Below are 24,542 nucleotides of genomic sequence, written 5' to 3'. Positions count from 1 at the left end.
TGTGTAAAGTGCATTTATTCTTAGCCTTTCATTTTCATTTTTTCCCAGCCTCCTTGATGATGAGGATAGTTTGTTTAAAGCTGCAACTTATAAGCCGTCTGCATCAGGAGGACCCCTAGAAGAGGAGGAGGAAGAAGAATTGGTGAGAAGCATGTGTGTGTATGTTAAGTCTGGGCTGAGCTTTTGTACTTTCTAGTATGAAGTATCTGTGAGCATTAAAGAAAGCAGGCAAAAAGGGCTCAGCCAACTTGAAGAATTTGCTTTGGGTGAACAAGGCAGTTCTTATCTGGGTCTTTCCTGAAATATAGGCTTTGTCAACGGATGTGGAATTGATTCTCCTAGCCACACCAGGAAAGATTAGCAGGCCATACTGTTGTATCAAGGGTCCAGCTTTACTGAAAGAAAAAATGCATTTCTGTCTCCCACCATAACAGACCAGAATCTGAACAGAATGGGGGTCCCAGAGTCATGCATTTGTGCACTCTAATACAGTTTGTTAAGGTTGCCCAGTTACTACTACAAAATGCATGTGTTGGGAAAATTCCATAAAGCTAACAAATTTGGTAGACATTTTGACTATAGGCTAGACATCAGTTTGTCATGTATAGTCTTCTTTAAGGTTAAACAACCTTTTCCCAGTTCTTTCTAAGTAACCCATTCCTGGAATGAGATACACCTTGTAACCATCTCAGATGCAGAGCAAAAGGGTTGAGGGTCCCAGGATTTTGTTCTTCTTTTGGCAGTGAAGACAGACTTGGGAAGTTGCTGGGAGAACCCAGTAAGGGGCTGAAGTAGGCTTGGCAAAGGTCTGAAAGAAATGTTTGTCTCGTTGATCTGCCTGTAAAAGCTTAATATATATTTTTAAATGTAAAGCAAGTGAATAGATACCACTTTACTGAAAACGTACAGTTCCTTGCACCCCAGAATTCAACTCTTGCTGGCCAATGTCCCAAAGCCCTGTCTTTCTTTATCCACCATCCTCCTTCAGAGTTTCAAGGGGCGGCCTCCCCCAACCCCACTCTTTGGGGACGACGATGATGATGATGACCTGGATTGGCTGGGCTGAGCGGCTCCACAAGAGACATGAGGAGACTTCAGAAGTGCTAAGCAGTCATTGGTCTGGGCTGAAATGGTTGGAACTGTTCTTTGTATGGACCTTCTTGGGTTGCTCTTTCAGGACTGGAGACATTCTGACTGTTACTTGCACTTGTTGAGGGAGGGCTCCATCGCTCTCTGCCTGGACTGACCCTCGGAAGCAGCCTCTTTCTCTCTGCATGACCGTGGCTGTCCTAACTGCATCTCTCCCTACTACTAACTGAAAACTACTTATGCAAACAGATCTCTTCACAAAAAAAGTGAGGAGGGATTGCAATTCTTTCCCACCCACTGCAGATTTTTTCTGCATGTGACACAAAAATGAAGGCTCTGAGGTGCTAGATTTCCCCTATCTGTCTTTCACCCCATATGCTTTTGAAACGTTTTCAACCTCCAAACCCTAGTCTCTATCCCCATTGCTGCTGGACACAATTTGAGGATAGTTTCCTAGATATTCTCCTTGCACAAGAAGAACGCATTCTTGAAAGGTTCTTTCTCTTTGCATTGTGGTAAGAACGGGATCTATGCCATTGGCACTTCGTGTATGTTGTTGCTGTGATGGAATTAAATTCCCGGGGCTTCCAAAGGCCAAGAGACCTGTGTTGTTCCATCCAGTTGAAAGACTAGCAATTTCACCCTGCCCTCTTGGCCCTGTTCTGATTTTCAATCCATTTAGCCAGATTTGTGCCAGGTGGGATGTAATGACTGCAGATGTTGCCATGAAACCCATTGAAACGTTATGCTGTTCCTTGCTCTTAAGTGGTTGCTTTTCACCTCAAAGTTATCTTTGTTCTGGCAAAAGAACCATTCTCTGTGAAAGCACCCAACATACATACATCTCTGGGATGGGACTGTTCGTTGGTTGTGAGCTAGTGTATGCCCAGGCAGGGGTAGACATTTTTAACTGGGTTCGTGGAGTTAGTATCTTCCCGTTAGCCTTTCCATTTGTGGGGTAGGGGAAGGGAAAACAACAGTATTCAAAAAGAATAAGAACACAGGTTTGTTGTAAGAGTAGGTTGGACATCTTCAGCCTTTCCAAACTCTGGGCAACCACAAGCTAGCATCAAGCTAAGAAAGCAGTTCTTTTCTGCTTCAGCCAAGACCACATGGCAAGATCTCTGCTATAATTCTGCCTAGGGAAGGAACTCCTGATCCTGTCCACGGCCTATACATACTTGGCTTACATGTGGGCCACAGTCTCCCAGAAAAGCTATTAAAGGTGGTGCTAGCTGGGGAAGAGGTTGACTTCAACATAATGAGATTGTTGGTGGAATGTGAGGCAGCACTGGATTTCAGGAGTGGCAGGTGATTCTGCTGCTATGAGGACAGTGAATCCATTCTTGATTCCACCACTACCACCAGCCTTCCTGCAACTGTTGAAGTTGAATAGGAATTCTGGTCCTGGGTGAGAGGTTTGACAACAGGAGAGCCTTGCCAACTTGCAGGAGTAATGGTAAAATCAAGAGTGGATTCATTGCCTATTCCTTGTGGCAGAAATTATGTGACTTCTGATCTCTCTGCCTGCAAACATGATGCATCTTAGCTTTAGAATGGGTGAGGAAAAGGAAATCCGCACAAACACATTTTTCTTTCTCTTTTAAAAAGTAGCCTGTCCAGTGCAATAAAAAATCTGCAGGGAAATGAGTTAGGTCCCCCAACCCTGATGTGGCTTAATGGTCTGACAAAATCATTTCCTCCAGTTGCAACCTTCCCTCCTTTTTGCCTCCATTGCAGTGACTGCGTGGTGGCGGGGAGTTGCTCAGAATAATCTCACTTTGAAAGCAAAACTTACAAATGCCGTGACTCATCTTTCCTGTTGGAACCTTGGTGGAATCTGATAAACTGATTTCATGTCTTGAAAAATAAAAGTGCAATTAAAGTGATTTAAATCTCTTCTCATCCTGATTGTTTTAAACAAGATGCAGTTATGCATGTATGTACATGGGTTTTACATGCATCCTCATTGCTCTTCCCAATTACATAGTACTCTAAGAGCCTTCAGAATGCTTTACATCTGTTTTCCCTCTTTATCCTTAAAACAGCCTTCTGAATGGGCCCCAAAGATTTTTCCACTCTGTAGTTTGGGTAATGTGTGCAAAGATCGCATATAGTAATTTCCTGACATCATTCCCAGAGCCAGAATGGGCATTAATCAGGCTGGTGTGTATGTTTTATGACTACTGGGGGATCCTCTGACTGATGATGGTTGTTTTGTGCCTTCAGCAACCTTATCATAGGGTTTTCTTGCCAAGATTTATTCAAAGGGGTTGGTCATTGCCTTCCTTGAAGGCTGAGGGAGAATGACTTGTCCAAGGATACCCAGCAAGTTCGCACTGCTGCGCTGGGACTTGAACCCTGACCTGGAGTCATAGTCCAGTAATCAAACACTATGCTGTGCTTGAACTGTGTGAAAAATAGTGATGGCACTAGCATCTAGGCAAAAGACTAAGAACTGAAAAAGAGAGGAAATGCTAGCAATTTATTACCAGCAGCAGAACCAAGCTCTGACATTATACAAAAGTATTTCTTTTGATTCTGAAAATAAGAGCTAGGTGCTGTGCTTCTGGTTTACATATTTTATTTTATTAAGTTGATATAAGAAGTATAGTTTAACATTGTATGCTTGATGAAGCAAATGTCTAAGTTAGAATTTGCAAAGAAAACAACATGATGTATTGGTACCCAATTGCAGAATGAAACATACCTCTGGGATAGAAAACATAAATATTACCCATATAGTATTATGAAAGGAGAGAGAAAGCCAACCGTGAACCTGTTAAGTGTTCAAGGTACCTATGTTTATATGAACTAGCCCCCCCCCCCCCCAAAGTACCTCTCTATTGACTGAAGTATTTAAGACAGGAATGGACAGACTTCAGGCATACACAGTAAGTTTTTTATTAGAACACTGAAAAGTACAAACCCGTGCAACTGAGAAAGTGGACTGAAGTCTACAAAAGCTCATGCTCAGCTTCTTTCTTTCAGTTAGTCTCAAAGGTGCTACAAAATCCCTTTGCAGTCTCGATTCCCCAGACTAACACAGCTATGTCTTTGGAGTGCACTGAAACCTACTAGTTAAAGATAGCCAAAATGTTGGCTGTGGAAGGAGAAAAATATCCTCTTAGACTTGTGGAATGAAGGTGCCTCTAAGCATGCACTTAGAAAAGGAATTTGTTCTCGGTACCAGAATTTTCTGTCCCACAACAAAATCCACTCCTGATCCCACCTTTTCAACCTCCATCTTTCTTCCAGTTTAACCACCTAATTTGGGAGGAGAAAAGTGATTTTGTTGCTGCTGCTGCTGACTATTGATTGTGAGTCTCCCAGGGATTTATCAGGTCTCAATCTCCCTTGTGCTTACCCTGGTTTGCCTTCAGCCTGCTTCAAAAATCAGAAGTTGGAAGGGATCACAAGGGCCATCTAGACTCACCCCCCTCTCATGCAGGAATACCCAGCTAAAGCACTCCTGAAAGATGCCCATTCAACCTCTGCCTAAAGGCCTCCAAAGAAGGTACGTCCACACCCTCTGAGGCAGTCTATTCCACTCTTGAAAAACAATTATAGTAAAAAGGTTCTTTCTAATATTTAGATGGAATTTCTTATAATTTGAACCCATTGGTTTGTGTTCTAGTCTCTGGAGCAGCAGAAAAGAGGCTTGCTCCATCATCTACAGGACAGCTCTTCAGATATTTAAAGATAGCTATCAGCTCACTTCTCAGTTTTCGCTTCTCCAAGCTAAAATATACCCAGCTTGGTTTCCAGACCTTTGACTCTCCCTTGCACCCACCCTGGTTTGCCCCTCCATCCTACTTCAAGAAGACCAGGGCGAAGAAGACGGAGACAATGAGAAGAATGATAGTTACGGCGAAGCAGAGCCGCAGGTTCTCCACCGACGTGGGAGTCTCAGAGTCTTGGCTGGAGGCTCTGTGGGGGAGTTCTACCAGCACAGCACTGCGGACCTCTTGGAGGTGAAACCTGCCCCAGACCCCCATCCCAGGACGGTGTGCTGTTGCATAGGCTGGGACAAAATTGCTGACGGTAAAGATGGGCGAACCGGGCTGGTAATTAAAATCCAGAGCTGGGGTTGAGTCTCCAGGAGCCCAGCTAGAAGCCATGGCAGAGTCTTGGGCATTTCCAAGCTCTTGATCATCCATCCTCATCACTGCCTGGGTGGAAGCCATTTGCTGGAGCAGAAGTTCATCGTTCCGTAAGGCCTGGAGCCCTCCTTCAGGCACAAGGTTCACCATCCGGCAAAAAGGGCACACCACGAAGGAGAAAGCTCTGCTCTGTCCAACCAACTGCCCCAGGCAGGCCAGGCAGAGTGAGTGGCCGCACCACAGAAGTTTGGGCACCTGCCCACTGGTGGCCTCTTTGTAGGCCTCATAGCAGATCCCACATTCGGCCATGCGCCCTTCGGTGGGGGGCAGCAGTGCCATGGTTTAGTATTGGGAGAGAAGGCGACTTGGATGAAGGGACACCAACTTCTCTGAACAGGAGAGGGTTCCCGTTTCGGTGCTACAATAGTACAGCCATTTTCATAACCGCTGTGGCTGGCCTTGGCTTTTCCCCGTCTTCCTGAATAGGCAGCATTCTCACCACAAGACAAAGGCGGCACTCAGAGACTGTCCTGATTGGAGTGATTCTAAAAAAAACCCAAGTCTCTGAGTGAAAGTGGTTTCTGAGCTCTCCCAGCCAAAACTAAATAACGTGAGCTGTGTTGTGGAGTGTTAATTGTAGTCCTCTGGCTGGCAGATAAGGGCGGGTCTCGTGCCCGGAGCCTCACAAAAGCTGAACTTTAATCCTTAATAGATGACTTGTTAACAGGAGGCTGTGTGCTTTGTTTGTGGCTAGGGTGGGTGCAAGGAATTAGTGAACGGTGGCCAGACGTGAAGTGTGAACAAGACTTTCTCTGCTGTTAATCTGTGTGGTTTAAATGCACTGATCCTAGGGAAGACATTGGTTAGCCACTCTGTTTCTCTTGAAGAAATGTGAAGGAAATAGGGAGCTTCATACCTTTATTTCTCTACTGGATACATGAGACAGATCACAATTAAAGAGAGACCTGACACTGGGAAACAAATATTCATGCAGGATATGTGAAGGCAAGATCACGGCCCTCAGCTAACCTGCTGCTGTCACAGCCAACAGGACATGGAGGTAATTTGAGTGATCTTCTCTGCTGAGGACAAGATGAGAAGTAAGGACCTGGATGTGGCTTTATAATGGCTCCTTTTCTTTCACCCAGAGCATTCGGAAGATTATGACTAGGCTTCTCAACACCAGCTGAAAAACTACAGTTCCCAGAAAACAGACATGACCTGGGGGAGCCCAGGAGTAGCATGAAGTCATAACATGCATGATGAAAGCAAACCACAGTTCCAACAAAAAATTTCAAGCACGAGGATTTGAATCCAGGAAGCTTGTGGGCTGAGTGATGGGAGGTGATTCCAAAGCCAAATCCCCATAGCTGGTAAGGCAAGAATCAGCTTACTTATCTGTGAGATGAAAGGGGCCATGCACAGTTTTGGCAGTTGCAGTCCCTTAAAAGTGCTAAGTGACCACCCCATACTTTTCTGGAGTGGTGGTAAAATAAGAGTTCTAGGGAAAAGAAGGGACTGAGATGAGAAACCTCTCAAGGGAAGCCTACTGCTTCCCCACACCAACGGTAACCACTAGGTTGGGCCACAGCAGGCCTCTGGCACTTTTGGAAGGTCCCTGCGGGGGTTAAGAGCTGCCAAGCCCAGGCTGCAATTGTGTAACACTAGGACATCCCTAGCTACTGAGGTGTGCAACTGCTGTGGTTCAGGTGCTAAAAGGAGCACAAACTAACAGCTTTGGGTGAAAGAATAGGAAGAAGGACACACTGTAGAATTGGACTGATTTGGACTTGCTTGAGGCCTGTGCTCCACCTTCCTCCCTATTGGTCTTGGCTTCCCGTTACTCCAGCACACAGGCCAAGGATGAGCAAGGAAGGGACTACGTTGGACCTCTTCTTTTCGCCCATGTCCACTTTCTCCTGACAGGAAATCTGCCAGGGTTAAGGGCAGCCTACGCCCCTTTTGCTCCTCCTGAGAGAGGTGTTGACTTGGCACCATGAGAGGTCAATTACTGACTAATTAACCAAGAGGCACTGTTGACTAGCAAAACACATGGGTGGCGGAACAGCCTTCACCCAACCAGGGCTCACACTTGCTGAGCCCACCTTACGTATATGCCTAGGTTTCAACAAGTTCCCGGAAAGGATTAGGTGGGCAGGGCAGGAGTGGCAGCTCTTTGCCCATGGGGGTGGGATGCTGCCTCTTGCTGATCCAGTAACTCCTCTACTCCCTCTCTAAGTTAATGGAAAGGAAAGCACAGGCACTACAACACAGAGTTGGAAAGGACAACATAGGCCATTGACTGCAACCTCCCTCTGAGAGAGAGGGGTTCATACTACTAATATGGCCTAGCAAATGGATGAAAATACCTTGGCCTCATCTCTACATCAGTCATACCTGCCAGATGCATTGAACTATGCCCACCAGCCTCCACCATTACAATGGTCTGTCCTAAGAACAGGCAAAGGTGATGACCACAACTGGCAACTACTTCTTCACAGAGCAATAAACATGTCACCCTGTGTCCTCCTGGCTGCAGCCACGGCAGCACCGATGATGACTGAAAACCTCCCTCTGCATACATTTCTCTCTGGTAGACAAATGTAAGGGACTCTGCCTCCATTAGTCTGCAGGGTTTACCTCCCTGGCATTTATAAATATTCATTTCATACAACTGAACTGCTAGCTAAAGAACAGCTCTTAGAGGTTCTATGAGAGTTAGGGATGGCTTTCAGGAAGCCTTTGCAGCCAGGTTAAACTTCTTCCTGCATGCACACTCTGCCCAAACAGGATGGTTGTGGAGCTAACCAGTGGGCTTCAGCTAGCTGCTGAAGGAGATGAAGAGGAATGGCAGCCATGCTGAGTGAGCACACGACAAGGACAATGATGACAAGCAGTAGGCATATGAAAAGGAAGGAGGTAGTGCAAATTCCAGGCATGCCCTCCCACCACACAACCCATCCTGGGAACCACTGTTCTCCATCCATCATTGGAGGAAGGGAGATGGGTGGGCATACAGTGCCAAAGGCTGTCCAGTCTAGCCGCTGTGGAAGAGACGGATCCGGTGTATAATGTCCTTGCGGCACAGTGGGCAGGTGTTCAAAGCATCAGAGCAGGTCTGGCAACAGCAGACATGACCGCAGTTCAGGAAGACCACCTGGGCCTAGGAGGAAGAGAGGGAGAGAAGCCGTGTGCAGCTGGGGTCATTTGTAGCCAAAGTTCTCTCACCATAAACTCATGTCTTCTTCAACAGTGAAAGAGAAACATAAGGGTTGTAGCACACAGTGGTAGACTGCATGCTTTGCAAGCAAAAGGTCTCATGTTTAATCTCCAGCATCTCCAGATAGGGCTTGGAAATAGCCTTAGAAATTTACTGTCCAGCAGCCACATGGTGCTGTATATAGCAGAGATAGGCAGAGGTTTCGCCCATGGGTCATTAAAACAAATTGCTCCATAATTATCTCTAGGCAGTGTGGAGGGCATTTCCACCATGTTTGGCATCTCCATGAACCCCCAGGGGTCAAAATGAAAACTTGCAAAAATGTTCAAAAAAGATTTCTGCCTCATAAGGTCTATAAACTTGATCCCCTGTCTCCTAGAAGGCGTCTGGGGGCAAAGAAAGGATACTTGTTTATTTTGCCAAAGCAAGTGCAGTCGATACTCTGGAGGGCTAATGCACTCACACATACACAGTCTTTTACAGTAGCCCACCCTGGTGCAGAGCTTAGCAAAGAGGGATTTTAAAAATGACCATGTTGTACTGGGTAAATGGTTCTGAGATGAGCAGATATCAAAAGTAACTTTTGAAGCTCTGTGTGTACAGTGAGATTTCAACCTGCCAGATCATTCTTGGCATTCTTGAGTGCATTGATGCCTGGGACACTGGCGGGGGGGGGGGGGGGGGAGGTACTCCTTCCCAGCAACCAGGAGACAATGTTTAATGCTCCACTTCTCAGGGAAGCCTACCTGTCGCTCCATGCAGACCACACATTCGCAGTGCTGCTCTTCTGGTGGTGGGGCAGAAGGAGCCTCGGCACTAGGAGGCTCTTCGCTGGAGGCAGGAGCAGAAGGTGCCACCTCTTCTGTGGGTTTCAACAGTTCTGAAAGCAAACCAGAAAGAAAGCTGAAAGCTAGCAGAGGGATGGGGCTCAGTTGAGGAGAAAGGGCTATAGGCTTGCAGAAGCCTGGGTTTTACAGTTTGAGGAGGCACTAGAACTCTCTGACTGAGATATTTTTATCTGATTTTTATAGCATACTACATGGTTTTTACATTTTACCTTTTTTAAAACTGTGTCTAATTTAAATTTTGAAAAACACCTTGAATACCAATTCTGGGCAAGGAAAGAATGTATATACAGAAAAAGATAAAAAACAATAGTGACTGAGAAGAAGGTGGTGGCAGGTCCCTGTGTTCCTATGACAGAGGAAAAAACTCAAATGTATATTACCTGGGATGGTTTCAGCTACTGCCTGTATCTCCCGGGCTCTACGAATGATGGAGTGCTGCAGGCCAGTTTCAGTTATTCCCATCTGCAAGAAGCCGCAAAACAAAACAGTAGGGCTCTGAATAAGTTGTCTACATTCTCTCCCTTTTACTTTGCTTGCCTAGTATATCTTCAGACTTCAATAGTCAAAGGCTCCAGCCACCATGACCAGTAGCAAGGGGCTGTGGAATAGGTAATCCAAAACATTTTCATCTTTTCTGGTAGTGATGGTATTCCAACCCCAGTTGTTTTGGTTTCTCTCTCTCTCTCTCTCTCTCTCTCTCTCTCTCACACACACACACACACACACACACACACACACGTGGTCCTTTGCATTTCTCCATTCTAGCACACAAACCTCATGCACAATGAGTAAGGGCAACCGTATGCCTTGTACCTTTCCCAAGTCAGCAGGGACCATGGAACTGAGCATTTTGAGTGAGATCCGATGATGAGCAAAGATGGGCATGTACTGATCAGCCGACAGCTCGGTCAGCAGCTTCACCAACTGTTGTTCCAGGCCTTCCTCCTGCCAAAAAAGCAAAAGAGAGATTGAGGTTCACCACTGTTGCTTGACCCAAGTCCAAAACCTATTGCAGTCTGGAATGGACCATGGATGAAAAAGGTGCCACAGATATTGCACTGAGTGGGGTCAAGGGATCTGCTCTTTGGAAGAACTGCAAACAAGGCAGTGTCACTACCAAGTGTCTCTTTGGACTATGCTAGCTGGTTACCTGCAGCCGGAGTGAAAGTGGCTTTTGATCAAGCAACCGTTGGTACTGGATCAGCCAGTAGTTCTCCTGCTTGGTCTCGCTCTTGGATTCCAGCTCCTTCTACAAGAAGAAAAAACCTGTGAAGATGCAGCTTACCAAATCCATGGTTGGCAACTTACTAGTGGTTTAGGCATGTAAGTCCATTCTTTGACGCAGTCCTCATAGTCATGTTCTCAAGGCCTATTCTAGGCACTGGTGTAGATCTGTATCAATTAACCAGTTCTAGTCAGTTTTTACCTTCATCAAGCCTGGTGTAGAATTAAAAGGTGTCTATTCATGACAAACCACTGGGATTTACACCAGGAATAGCTCACAACTGATGGTGACTAGGAAAATCCATTCCTCCATCAGTTACTGTGAAGATTGCAGTTAAGCTCAGAGGGAACAGGACAGCTCAGAGTGAAGGATAATCAGATTTTTTACTCTTCCCTACCAATTAAAAAGTCCTCGTACTTCAATCCTGTAAGTCCCAGGTGCAAATAGAACAAATAGCCAGCTTCCTATGGCTCTATGCCCTGGCCTTGTTTTCATTTCTGTGCAGCTGAAGTCCACAGACCCTCTTACCAAGATGTCCAACAGTTCTTCTTCCCTCTGCTTCTTCTCTTTCAGCAGCTGCTGCAGCAGGTAACTCAAAGCTCGGCGTTGTTCTGCTATCACCTCCTGAAATGTAGTATGATACAGGCATATAAACCAGATCCTGCCACCCATAAACAAATGCACACCTCTCTCTCCAAATCTCACGGATGCCCTATCCTACCATGCATAATACAACAATCAAACTGGCTAAACAGGAGTACTCTGAAATGATCTGTGGCTCCCCTACTCCACAAGAATTCTCTCTGCTTTCTGTTCAAGGCAAGTATAAAAGTTTAAGCAAACGCAGATGTGTGCTTCCTCCATCCCCAGCACCTAAAGGATGACCAGAACTGTCTCACTGTGTTAACTGTCTTAGCATGTCAATGTACAAGAGGTCTGCACAGATTATAATTCCAAACAGAGAATTGAATCCCTTAGTGTTCAACTGAAACACACACTATACATGAAGCATTCCCAGTTGGATATGAATACAGTGGTACCCCGGGATACGAATTACCCGGGGTACGAATTTTTCGGGATACGAATAAATCCCATAGGGATTTATTGTTTCGGGTTACGAAGGTTTTTTCGGGTTACGAAAAAACCCCGGCGCTGTTTTAAATGGAGCCGCGGCGGAGCCGCGGCTTTTTTTCCATTAGCGCCTATGGCAATTCGGCTTACGAAGGTTTTTCGGGTTACGAAATTAGCCGCGGAACGAATTAATTTCGTAACCCGGGGGACCACTGTAATTATTAAGAAGAAGTTTAATTATATAATTCTCTGTCTATCAACAATTAATCCAACAGGGAGATAAAAGACGTTGCAGCCACAAACTTATGTAGATCATAGAATCATAGAGTTGGAAGAGACCACAAGGGCCATCCAGTCCAACCCCCTGCCATACAGGAACTCACAATCAAAGCATCCCTGACAGATGGCCATCCAGCCTCTGCTTAAAGACCTTCAAATAAGGAGACTCCACCACACTCTGAGTCCAGCCTCAAACTAGATTTTCTTCTGATATGGAGCACTGAACCACAAATCTGGATTAGAACTGCCAGTGGGGTCACTCAAAAAAAAAAGTCAAATTTTCTCTGCAAAGCAACTCACTGCAAATGCATCCAAAAGAGTCAGATTTTGCCTGCTAAACCTTGGGTGGTCATGACCATATGAGCTCTGTCCAGGGCTGCATGTATTTCATGCTTCCAAATTCTGAGTCTAGGAAAAGCTAAATGCTGCAGCTAGCACTGATAATGGAAACCAATTAATTCTATGCAAAACCTTGCAAGGTTTTGGTGTCATGTTTGTTGTTGTTATGGACAAGGAACTATATAGGAGGACTAGCATTCTGGTTCCCACCCCCCACTCCACCCGAGTACCTTTACTGTGTTTGAATTATTTAGCAAGTTTTGCCCACATGCTTTCAGGCATTTTTCCGCTGTTCCTATGGACTAGAAATTTGCAAAAACACATGCAGCCCTGACCCTTCCCACTGAGCAGAGTGGATGCAACTGGAGAGATGGAGCGTGCTTTTTGGAATGTTGCTTTTGGTGGATATTCAGAAGGGGCAGGAGTGGAAATCAAAGCAAAACCAGCCAAAAAACAAATTTTAAAAAAAAGATGTAGAAAGAAATGTGAAATGCTCAGCAGGCTTTAGTTCCTTCTCTCTTGCTCCCTTAACATTCTGGGCTCTGAACCCAGAAGTGGGCAGACAATTCCTACCAGATACCATGGATGGATTTCAGTATCTTTGACACTGGGTGGAATGTCCAGGAGGTGGTGCACAAGCCATAGGAACCAGGAAGATCCCCCTGCTAACCCAACTCCTAACTAACCACCAAGCCTCCTCTGAGACTGCAAAAGCAGAAGGCAGGCAGGGCAGGAAAGATGCAAAGGAGAAGTAGGCAATTCAAAAGGGGCAGAAGGCCAACGTACCTGCAAAGCCTCTGTGTCCAACTGCTGCCTCTTTAACTCCAGCTGGGTGAGCTGCAGTAACTCTCTCTCTATTAACTTAATCTAGGCAAAAGATGAAACAAGGGGGGAGTTGGGAGGTTTTTGGTTCACTGGACTCAAACTTGCAAAGTTTAATGTTTCAGCTCTGGCCCTAACTGAACTGTGTGGGTTCTACTGCTACCATGTTGACACTCCTTTTGGGCCAAAGAGAGTTTAGGTAAGCATCTGGAACACCTCCAGAAAGTACCAAGTGAAAGCTTTGAGCCCCAAGTATCCAAGAGGCCTCAAGCATAAGCGGTTAAGCACTGACCATCTGGGATGCTTTCAGATGCCACTGGATAAAAGCTGCAATCCCAGACACTTCTGAGAGGCACGGAGCATGGTTTCTGCATAACCCAGAGCTTGTCAGAGTTCAGCAAAGCACCAAAGTACAAGAAAGTGAGTGAAAACCCTCGACAAACCCTGTTAGAAAAACAAAGCCTTGGTGATCTGCTAAGCCAAGGGTAATGAGGTGAGCTTGGGCCTTGAACAATGTGCCAATCCAAGCTCCACAAACTTCCAGCAAGAGCTCTCTAAACAACAGATGGTAGACATTCAGCCCATATGCCATGGGCTTCCTTCATGTCGCTCAAAATGGATTTGAACAAGCAGCTGGTGAGAGAAAGAAATTAAAAACAACAAGACAACTACTGCCATCATGGAGGTGATGCTTTATGGGCAGCTGTGGGATGGAAATGCAATGGAGCCTCTGGAAGATGAGGCATACCTATCTGGTTCCCAAGGAAGGAAAGCCAACGATTCAGCTTGCCAGGGCTAAGAGAGCTTCCCTCTTCCCAACATGTGGGTTTCCAGGATGGGGTTTGAGGAGCCTGCCTACACAAAGAAGGCATGATGTATTCTTCCCCATTGCATCCTATCTTCCACTCACCTGATTTCGGATTTGGCAGTGCATGAGGTCTCTCTTTACTTGGAGAGCTTCAAAGGCAGCCTTCTGCATTTCACTCTAGAAGGTGGAGATTAATATATATAAGAACCCATGAGAATGCTTTGTGTCAAGTCAAGCCATAATTAGCATTCCTTACTCTGGCTAGTAGCCAGTGTGTTGTTACTATGTCCCTTCAAGTTGTTTCCAATTTATGGTGACCTAAGGCAAACCTATTATGGGGTTTTCTTGGCAAGTTTTGTTCAGAGAAGGTTGGTATTGTCTTCTTGTAAAGCTGAGAGCATGTGACTTGCCATGACAGAGGAAGGAATCTCCAGATTCATAGTCCAACACTCAAACCACTACACCACATGGGTGTAGCTGCACTATTAGTGAATTAAGCTAGTTTTGCTACTCACCAAGGTATTTCCTGGTCCATCCTAGAACCGTTTAGTCAGAGACACAAGCGATCTAACCTTCTACATGCAAGAATGTTATCTACTACCAATTTATTTCTCCCCTCCTCATAGTCATAACAAAACTGTCATACACCAAGAGAAACCACATTTCAGCTCAGTGTTTTCCAAGGCAGCTTCCTCAGAGTACACTCTCTCCTGTCCTGTGCTTAAGTGCCCTTTCTGCCACCCCCAGCCCTTTCTCTGCTCCGAGAAAGGCAATACCTCTTGCAAGATCTGGCTGACAGCTTTGTTCTGGTCCAGCTGTTGCCAAGCCAGGATTTGCTGGAACTTCTGATCCATCTTGGCTATGCTGCAAGAGAAATATCCCAGAGGATACTACTGTCAGACCTTTGGCAACAAAAGCAAATTGTAAGAGAGGTTGAGGCAGATCCTTGAACTATCACAGGAGGTCAGTACAAAGGTTTCTTATACATTTGACAGATAACATAATGCTCCAGAGGCTGAAGCCCAAATGACAGTAGGGAGAGCTAAGGTAATAGTGCACAGTAATGGGGAAAATGTTGCCCTTGGGAAGCCTTAATTTGTTGAGCTGTCATCTCCAAACTATTGCTGGTTAGAGATATTTGGGATTCCAGTCCAACATTTGGAAGACCACACATTCATAGAATCACAGAGTTTTTTAAGTGCATAAGTATTTTCCTTACTGTTCACTTCCTTGCCAACATTACCTAGAATAAGTCTGGTTCACCAAGTCTTGCCGGCGTGACTCATAGGCCATCTGAAGGAGCTTGTTTTTGTAGGTCTCAGAGAGCATTTGTTGCATGGCCGCTAAAAGACAGCAAAACCGCAATAGCTGAGAGCTTTCTGACCCAGGAAACTTTTTTTATCCTATATTTCCTACATATATAATAATCTGTTATAAGATCACTTCCTTCATGATATAATAACGGTTCCAAACCCTGCTGAGAAAGAAGCCAGGAAGCTTCCAAATCAGAAGAGGAAGCAAATCTTTAAAAGAAGAGAACACGAATATAGTTCTACAAGAAACAGACCAAAGGGGAAAGGTTTGGATGTACCTCTTTGAAAGGAGCCAGTACAGCATTGCCTTTGTTGATAGGAAGAGATAAAATGTGCATATCCCCACTGTCAAAACCTGAAGCACTTTTTGGGGATACAAGCACCATCTAAGGGCAGCCCTTGCATTTTTAATGGAATGACTTAACTATGATTAAGAAAATCCTACTGATCTCTTAGTCTATTCCAAAGTTAAGATGAGAGGCAGCAATAGGCAAAGAGGTTGTTCTCTGGGGCTGCTTGCAATTAAGGGGGAAAAAATCAGTGGCTCTACTGAAATTGAACTTTCCTATCAATTTCCTAAAAACAGAAGGGATAAGGTATTTGTGGAATGGCATATAATATCCCAGAAAGGGGCATGGCTAGCACCCATTTTGTTTCAGGTCCTACTTCCTGTTGCTAAGGACAAGAGAAGATGATGAAGAGGACACAATATATCTGTCATAAATGAACTAGAATTAAAGGACCAAGAATGGATTCCTGCACCTGGCCTTTGCCATGGAGCTCTACAACAGGACAGACATGGGACTTGACAGAGGCCCATTCACAGCACCTTCTTTCACACTCACCAGCCACTTCCTTCCTACGCAGCTGCTCTGCCTCCTCCTGCGTGATCGCCATCAGCTGCTCCATCCGGATCCTAGGAGCAATGCAGAAGAGTCAGTCACTATGCAGGGCATGTTGACAAAGAGCAACATCTCCCTTATTTTTCATCTTACCTTCCATACTAGTCACCACAGACTGCCCTCTTGGAAGGATGTGGGAAGTCAGCTTCCCACTCATCCTCCAGATGTGTTGGACTCCACTTTGCATCATCCCAACCAACATGTCCAATGGGAATTTTAGTCTGAACATATTTTGAAGGCACCAAGCTTGAGAAGGCTAATACACTAGCCTGTCCCATGGTTCACTATTTCAGCAAGGCTCCAAAACATTCATTGGCTGGATTATACTTTGGAGGGAACAGCATAAGCATGTGGGCCTAACTAGAGGGCTGAAACCATTGTGATGAGATAGCAAGAGTACCACAACTGCAGAATGGGCAATTGAGAAACTCCTTTGACGTTCCAGCTTTGCACTGTGCCCTACAAAGCCACCTTGTTCTCTCTTTCACTTTCTCTATCTCATACACACACACACACACACAGTATACATACACACACACTCCCTGCATGAGTTGCCTACAGCACCTGAGATATACTGTAAATACCATAAATAAATAAAATACTCACCGATCATTCTCTAGGGATTTAAGGATCTCAGAGTTCTGTTTTTGCCTAGAAACAGCAAAAACAAAAGAAAGGACGATAAATAACCTTTTATTGTTTCCCCTGCCCTTCCCATCTTTAATGGATTTACGTTTACAGTGCTTTCCCCCATAAACACCAAGTCCTGCTTAATAAATATATGTACCTATGCTAATAAAACGTATATATATCAATATGTGCCTGTCTCCTCAACAGTTCTATCACTATGGCACTTAAATACTGTATGTAGACACATCAAATTTGGCTTAAACTTTAGGGGGCCGGTGGACAATATCACACTGTTATAATGCTATTATTCTACTTGAACTGCTACAGCTGTCTCCTGTGAAATTCTGGACTATGACTCTGGAGACCAGCTTTCAAATCCTGGCTCAGCCATGGAAACTCCCTTGGTGACCTTAGGCAAGTCACACACTGTCAGCCTCGAAGGAAAGCAAAGGCAAACCGGCTCTCAACAAATTTTGCCAAGAAAACCCATGATAAATTTGCTGTAGGGTCACTGTAAGTTGGAAACAACTTGAAGGCCCACATCAAAAACATATAATTATTAGAATTACTGATAACCATAACCACAGATTCCTGCATCATTAGATTTCTTATTGCTCAAAAAATCCCAGGGAATTCAGACTACTTGGTCTGGCCTCTCGCAAGCAAAGTAAGAAGATTCCAAACCAAACATTTTGGCAACACTTTTAAAGGTTGCAACTCCACTTCCAAGCGAGGCTCAGGGAATGCTGGGGGCTGTTGTCCACAAACAACTTTTCCAAATTCTGCTTTTGGAGAGGGGGAAAAATCACCATGGTGTAGGACCTGCTTGAGCATGACCAGACAAGCACCCTGCTGCTGCCCCATAGTGCCTCTGACCTTTGATTCTCTTCCAGTAGTTTCTGGATCCGGCCAGCAACACCCTGTTCCATCTCTTTCAGCTGCCCTAGTAGCTTCAGCCGTTCCTCTCCCAGACGCTGCTGGTGTCGTGTCAGTCCCTGGTCTAGCCGCACTTGCTCCTGGAGCCAAGGAAGAAGACAGAGTGCTTAATCAACCAGTGGAACCAATGCTGGGGATGGCAAGACAAGAGAAGGCATAGCAATAATGCTAGGAAAGGTAGAAGGCAGTAGAAAGAGAGAAAGACAGTAGGCCAGATGGATAAACTCAATGAAAGGGCCTGAACCTGCAACACCTGAGCAGTTGAGGACAGGCAATACTGTAGATGTCTCATCCAAGAGTTGCCATGAGTCAAGGCTGACTCAAAGGCAGTTGGCAACAAGGGCCTAACAGCCCTTTTACCACTGCCTACTGATTGTTTGCAGAACACACATTCTGACTCTTGCTTACTCATCTTCACCTACTTTACAGGGCAGCTGAGAGTACAAAGGGTGTGATATAAGATACAGTAAATTATTCTGGGGTCTTTATGCTAGGATCTTACAGGTTTTTTTGCAGAGATGAAGACAGGACGGCACAGAGGGAAAATGAAGACACATTACCTCCTTCATGCTTTCAAGTATTTCCTCTTTCTGGGCATTGCTCTGGTGCATCAGCTGCGCATGCTCTCTCTGCTCCAGGTTCAGCCAGCGCTCAAACTCCAGCTTCTCCTGCATCTTCTGCTCCTGAAGGATTAGTAAAAGAGCTTGGCAATATAAATGCATGCTCCCAACCCTGCAGTGCTCCACTTGCTCCGTGGTGGGATGTGAGCTTCATTCTCCCAAAGAGAGGTAGAAATGGGTGAGTCCCAATTATAGAAAAAAATTAGTTTTAAAAAATGATAATGTGTTCCTGCATGGCAGGGGGTTGAACTGGATGGCCCTTGTGATCTCTTCCAATACTATGATTGTATGATTCTAAAATAAATTAAGAAGCGTAGTCTAGAATATCAGTATGCAAAAGGGTCTTGCAGAATCTTTGAGACAAACTGTGTGAAAGAAGTTGCAGCATATGCTTTCGTTATTAGCTTTGCTGATAGCACTGCTATTATATAGCACCATCCATGTGTACAAATAATGGTACATCTGGCAAATCCAGTGAATAAAAAGGATGAGCAGACAATGTTAACTGGAGGGTAGGACTGCTTTCCCAAAAGAGTTCAGGACAGGGATGATATCTTACCTTCCGCTTTTCATAGTCCATGAATTTGTTCTGAAAAGGAAGCAAAACAAGGAAACTCATTCTGAATTTAAGTACTGATCTGAAAATAAACAGCCACTGCTACTACGCTGAGCCATACAGGACTGCAGCTAAAATATCCTGCTCACCTGCCACTCGGCCTCATTTTCCATGTATTTACAGACTGTCCTGTTGACCCCATCCACCGATGTTTCTGCTCCATCACTTTCTAACACTGGGAGTAAATACTGGGAGGGGGAATTGTACTCAATCCCCAATTCTAGAAGTAAAAAACAACAACATGCAAGAATTGATACGGGAGCACAGTGCAGTCAAAAGATCATATTGACCATGGACTGGGAGGGGGTCTTGGTTTGAATCCCTTCTCAGCTACAAAAGTCAACAAGGTGGTCATGAAACAGAGTAGGCAGTTTCCTCAGTTCCTGGGAAAGGCAACATGTAATCCACCAGAGGTGGGCTAAAATTCACATTATACCTCACCACTAGTTATACTGATTAGGACTTATGGAAGTTGCAGTAAAATATCTGGGCTGCATCTGCACTACAAATAATGCAGCTTGACACCGCTTTAACTGCCATGTGTCATTGCTATGGAATTCTGGAATTTGTAGTTTTGTGAAAGATCTAGCCTTCGATTTCAAAGAGTGGTCATTGGTTCCTCAGGCGAGTGAGAATTCATGGCTAAAGCAACTAACACTAGCTAACATTAGACCATGACTTAGTGTTATGTGTGAGTAGGACTTGGGCTAGCTAGCTTCTCACCCTCTATCCTTGGGTGACCTTTTTCTTTGCTCACCTTCACACAGAAACTGCTGGATGGTCTCAGTGCCGGCGCTGCAGACCTCAAAGGGTGGGTGGGTCATGGATGAGGCATTCAGGGTCAGTGTCTGTAGAACAGACGTGCACACTTAAAAAGAGACTTTGGTTCAGAAAATCCAGATGGGGTGTAGGTACAGGGGGTTGTGGGTGCACACAGAATAAGGGCATTGACCCTGTCAAACGAAACTCTACTTCCCCTGCCTACCTCCAATGTCCGTATGTGAGCGAGCGCCAGCGGCAACTCCCGGACAAAGTTTTCACTGATGTCCAAAGTCCGCAGGCTACGTAGGCCTCCCAGGGTGGTGGGCAATTCTTTCAGTTTGTTGCCTGCAAGAGAAAGGTGGGATATTTAAGTGGAGCATGTGTGCATATACATACGCATACACCAGCACACAGAGTTTGCACCGAGTCACATTATGCCCAGAGACACTTTGCCCTACCTTTCAGGTTAAGGGTTTGCAACTGGGTAAGGTCACCTATAGAATCCGGAAGCACCTTTAAGAGATTCTTTTCAACATTTAGGACCTATAAAAACAGGAGGAAAAGAGAAGAGATGTTGACCTCTCCCTCTTCTATCAGGACTGAATCATGGAAGCACTGACCAGCTTCAGAAAAGGCCTGAACCTTTATATGTGTTTACACACACATATATACACTCCCACCACCACAGATCCTCCAGGCAGGTCCAGGCCTCAATTGAAATGGATATGACTGTGATATTCTGAATTTGTACAAATGTCGTTGTGTTTATGTTATAGAGAAGAAGTTAAAATATAGCCACTGTGGTAGGTATAACAGATACCATTAAGGGGTCTATTGGAAGAAGTTGAGAGCAAGGAGCTGCTCTGACCCTGATGACCATTTGGGAGTTTGAATGTGCTTTTGAAACTGTGAATGGCTTAGTCAGCTAGGGTCAGTAGAAGTCAAGGAACAGCTTACTCTGTGAGATTTTGTTAGGAATTGGGAGTTAGTCAGGTTTTATTCAGGATCATTCCAGTCAGCTTTGAGAATGTAGTGGTATAAGTGATGCAGGTCCCTGGAGGTAATAACTGCAACAACCAAGCCTTTAAAAATAAGCTTCTGCATACAAAATAATCTTAACAGATAAGTTTGTCTTCTGTTTAATAAATAATTTGTAATGTACACACAAGCCTCTTGGAAGGCCATGATGGTGTTTTTGGAGGGCCTACAAATTCAGACACACATTGTCTGTGATTGCACCGGATGGTCCATGTGGCAATGGTGAACTTTGGGTGACCAGTGGTGGGTTTGGGTGAAAAAGTCCACGTACAAAAGGTCACAAAGCTAAATGTCACAGAGAGTGGCGGTAATCTCTGTTGAGTGCACTTGACTGGTGCTTTTACCTGGAGAGATGTCAGCTGGCCGATATCAGCAGGAAGGGATGTTAGTTGGTTGTCGTGCAAATCTAAAACCTGTGAAGGAAGAGCAGGAACACCATCATCTAGGTACTGAGATTCTAAAGTGACTATATTCCATATGGAGAGTGTGTGGCCCTCATCAGATTCACTGGAACCAGACAGCATAGCCAATGATCATATAATCACAGAATCATAGAGCTTGGAAGAGATCACAAGGGCCATCTAGTACAACCCCTGCCATGGAGGAACACAATATCCAAGCACCTCCGACAAATGGCCATCCAGCCTCTGTTTAAAACCTTCAAAGGAGACTTCGCCACACTCCAAGGAAGTGTCAAATAGCTCTTACAGTCAGGAAGTTCTTCCTAATGTTGAGCTGGATGTTGTCTATTATCCTTACACAGCACAGCCAAAGGCAGTCTAGCATCTGGTAGGTCACTAATGTCCTATACTGGCCCATAAGCCTCCACTCGGTCTGATACACACACTTCTCAAATCGTTTCCTGCACAAACGTCAAGTTACCTTCACTGTTGTGAGACTCAGGAGGTTGCAGGATTTGGGCACAAGAGACGTCAAGGAGTTGGTGTGAGCGATCAACACCTGGCCAAGAAGCAACAGAAGGAAGGATGTTACAATGATGTTTGGTAACCAGAACTCATCCTCATGACTTAGATAACCTCTAAGCCATACAAAGCTGCTACTGTTTTACAGTGTCCAAAGTATTCAGCACAGCTTAGAACAATTCCTTTCAAGGACTACAGCCAAAGAACTATTCTCCTTTGCACCCTGGCCTTTGCATAAATACGTTCATATTGCCACTCTTACCTTCTTCTGCAGGACCTTACAGGTTGCGAAAACGCCATAGGGAAGCTAAAAGTGCAGACAAACACACACAAAAGAGAGAAAACAACTGTTGATCAGATCGAATACAATGAGAAAACACTCAGATTCCTTCAAGTCGTGGCACATGTAGCGCTGACTTAGAATGGTTGACAATTCAGCAGGAATGGCTACACAAACCATTGTCAAACAACTCTTTGCACTGAAGAATGATAATAAAGGCGGGTTACAGACCGCCATTTCGGACGTCCTCAGGACGTCCCAGTTTGAAAAAGGGGCGTCTCTTCTAGACGCCTCTTACCCTGTTATGGACAGAGTCCGTAACAAATGGCGGCGGCCGTTCCACACGGCCACCGCCATTTTGATGTAACAGACGCTCTGTGTCCGCACGTCGCGCGGAAGAAGTGACATCATGAGTGCGCGCTTTGGCACTTGCGGCGTCTCTTCCGGGTTGCCAGAAGGAGCGTGATTTTCGCACTCCTTCTTTGCAGCACGGAGGAATCGCGCAGTTTGGCTGCTGCAACTCCTCTGCGCTGCAACCGGCAGCGGCCCAAGACGGCCCCTTTTGGGCGGTCTGTAACGGGCCATAGGGATTCAGTACAATCACTTCGGACTATGCCCAGTGTATTGGATTTTCGCACCTCAAAATGACTCCAAATCAACCTGGAAATGAAATTACAGAGCTTTCTACCTTTAACTGTAGATTCCAACAAGTTCCACAACAGAAAATATACCTCTGAGAGTTCGCATTTGGATATATCAAGGATATCGTCAGCTCCGGCTTCCTTTGCCTGTCAAGAGACCAGAGAGGTGAGCAGTCATTTCCGCCCGTGAGATAAGTGGGTTTATCTCGAGTCCTAGCTGCAACTCCTTTTAGGCGATCAGTGTGCTGTCAGTGACTAAGACAGCCAGAACATTAACAGGATCTCAATGGAAGCATCTTGATGACTGTAGATATGTTTGTAAGCACTTGTGTGTTTGGAACTCAGATCTTCCAGCACTGGACCAAGCTGTTTTGGGACTACAATGTATTTCAGTTCTATGCCTTATCTAGATCTCAGTGAGAAGGGACTTGAAGTTCCCAGGAGCCCCCCACTTCTTCAGCCAAGGCTATGGCTTACCAGGCACATTTGGTATTCAAGGCGCTTGCGGGCTTCGTCGCTGGGCTTCCTCTTGCGGAAGAAGAGCATCATCTTCCTCTCGTTCCTCTTTATCCCGATTCAGAGACTGGAGACGGTCAGCAGACAAGGCACAACCTGAATGACAGGATTTCCTCCGTCACATACCTACCGCTTTCCATAACTAGTCTAACTAGTCCTGCTCAATGCACCACCTTCTTAAACATCATTACCAGACGCAGCAACATTTGCACATTCATTTCCCAGTGACTCTCTGGCTGAGTCTTTGTGTCGCCGGTTGTCAAGCAGAACAGATGAAGCGGCTTTGTACCTGGGCATATGTGCTACTATTCTAGACTGAACAACAGAGACCGCCAGTCGAAGCCCATTTGGCTAAAGGGGGATCTGCACAGTAGTGGAATCAACGAACCATTCTGCCCTCCGCCTGCCAGGCATTAATAAACAATTGCAGTCTGGCACCGGATGGACATGATACGTAAACCAGAGCTTCCTGGATGATGATGCCTCACTGTTTTTGCTAAGGTTTTGTATATATAATGTGGTAAAGGGCTTGAATACATACCTGGCACTGAGGCCCATTCAATGGACATCCCAAGGAGGAGAAATGCATGGAGCTTCTCACTGGAGCTGCCTGAGAGGACTGGCCTAATGACTTACTGAACTACTTGCTGAGGGCCCTGGAGCTGCCAGGCAGAAAGCCCACAGGTCCAGCCTGGCTGAGCCTTGGCAAGAGAGGGCCTGGCCTTCCTCCCTCTCAGGCCAAAGGAAGGGACCCTGAGGATGGAGCCTCCAAGGAGCCTTTGCCAAACAGGGAAGGAGAGGGAGGGGCTCTTGGCCACGCCCACAAACGGGGGAGGAGGGGCCCCTGCTGAAGAGCAGCCCCACCAGGCCACGCCCACCAGCTGGTCAACAGTTCCACCAGGGCCACCAAGCCCCGCCCACCAGGCTGCCAACAGCTCCAAGCCTCGCCTAGTATCCTCCCAAGAGCCCCAGCAAGCCCCGCCTACTAGACTCAGCAAGCCCCGCCCACAAACATACAAACAGCTCACCAGGTCCCGCCCACCAGCTGGTCAACAGCCCCGCCCACCAGCCCCGCCAAGCCCCGCCCACCAGGCTGCCAACAGCTCCACCAAGCCTCGCCCATTACCCTCCCAAGAGCCCCAGCAAGCCCCACCCACTAGCCTACCAACAGCTCCAGCAGGCCCCGCCCACCAGCTGGTTGACAGTTCCACTGCCCCGTCCACCACTAGACCTAGCTCACCTCAATTATGTCCCCTCCCGCGCCCCGTACTTACCGCTTCATCCCTTTCTCTCTTTCCTTTTCTCCGTCACAAACGATCCAGCCGCCTCAGGAGGTTTCTCACTCTTCCTACCGCCGACACCCCCCTCCTCCTCACAATCCCATGAGCACCCGCTCTGTGTTGTCACCCACCGCCAGCACCACAAAGTCGAGAGGCCAGAGCGCTTCTCGTCTTCTTTTTGCCCGCATGCAAAATGGCGTCCTTGGAGGCTTCACCCTCCCGAGTCTGTGATGGCGACTCTCGCGAGATTGGATACCACAACCGGGCCTGAGGGGAATCGT

The 24,542-nt window shown here is 46.0% G+C and overlaps 2 protein-coding genes across 9 annotated transcripts in view; one reads left to right on the top strand and one right to left on the bottom strand.

The window, feature by feature from the left end:
* The window catches only part of FKBP15 (FKBP prolyl isomerase family member 15), a 30,118-nt gene extending 27,147 nt beyond the window's left edge, over positions 1-2,971 (top strand). For all 6 annotated transcript variants that reach the window (XM_089535060.1, XM_089535057.1, XM_089535058.1 and 3 more), the window contains 2 exons: positions 49-142; positions 989-2,971. In XM_089535060.1, the coding sequence (XP_089391186.1) occupies positions 49-142; positions 989-1,066 (172 nt within the window). In that variant the 3' untranslated portion in view covers positions 1,067-2,971. The remainder of the gene's footprint in view (positions 1-48; positions 143-988) is intronic.
* Positions 2,972-6,095: 3,124 nt separating this feature from the next.
* On the bottom strand, positions 6,096-24,487 carry LOC149308087 (E3 ubiquitin-protein ligase LRSAM1-like). 3 transcript variants are annotated; one of them, XM_089535051.1, is made up of 25 exons: positions 24,256-24,486; positions 22,943-23,077; positions 22,556-22,612; positions 21,807-21,851; positions 21,504-21,581; positions 20,966-21,034; positions 20,042-20,126; positions 19,807-19,928; positions 19,579-19,669; positions 18,911-19,041; positions 18,765-18,794; positions 18,146-18,268; positions 17,526-17,665; positions 16,626-16,670; positions 15,963-16,033; positions 15,048-15,147; positions 14,581-14,668; positions 13,907-13,981; positions 12,961-13,041; positions 11,014-11,109; positions 10,411-10,509; positions 10,074-10,205; positions 9,641-9,722; positions 9,159-9,292; positions 6,096-8,355 (listed from the first exon to the last, which is right to left on the bottom strand). In XM_089535051.1, exons 2-25 carry the CDS (start codon positions 23,012-23,014, stop codon positions 8,230-8,232), a joined length of 2,172 nt encoding a protein of 723 aa, XP_089391177.1. In that variant the 5' UTR covers positions 23,015-23,077; positions 24,256-24,486; the 3' UTR covers positions 6,096-8,229. The 3 variants fall into 3 exon arrangements, with proteins under 3 accessions (XP_089391177.1, XP_089391178.1, XP_089391179.1); XM_089535052.1 differs by lacking the exon at positions 24,256-24,486 and adding an exon at positions 23,523-23,680; XM_089535053.1 differs by lacking the exon at positions 12,961-13,041 and having other exon boundaries at positions 24,256-24,487.
* Between the last annotated feature and the right edge of the window lie 55 nt (positions 24,488-24,542).

The sequence above is a fragment of the Sceloporus occidentalis genome, unplaced genomic scaffold (assembly GCF_023333645.1).
Source record: "Sceloporus occidentalis isolate IW3139 unplaced genomic scaffold, rSceOcc1.0.p SCAF_8, whole genome shotgun sequence".
Taxonomy (NCBI): Eukaryota; Metazoa; Chordata; class Lepidosauria; order Squamata; family Phrynosomatidae; genus Sceloporus; species Sceloporus occidentalis.
This window is presented reverse-complemented; position numbering and strand designations above follow the sequence as displayed.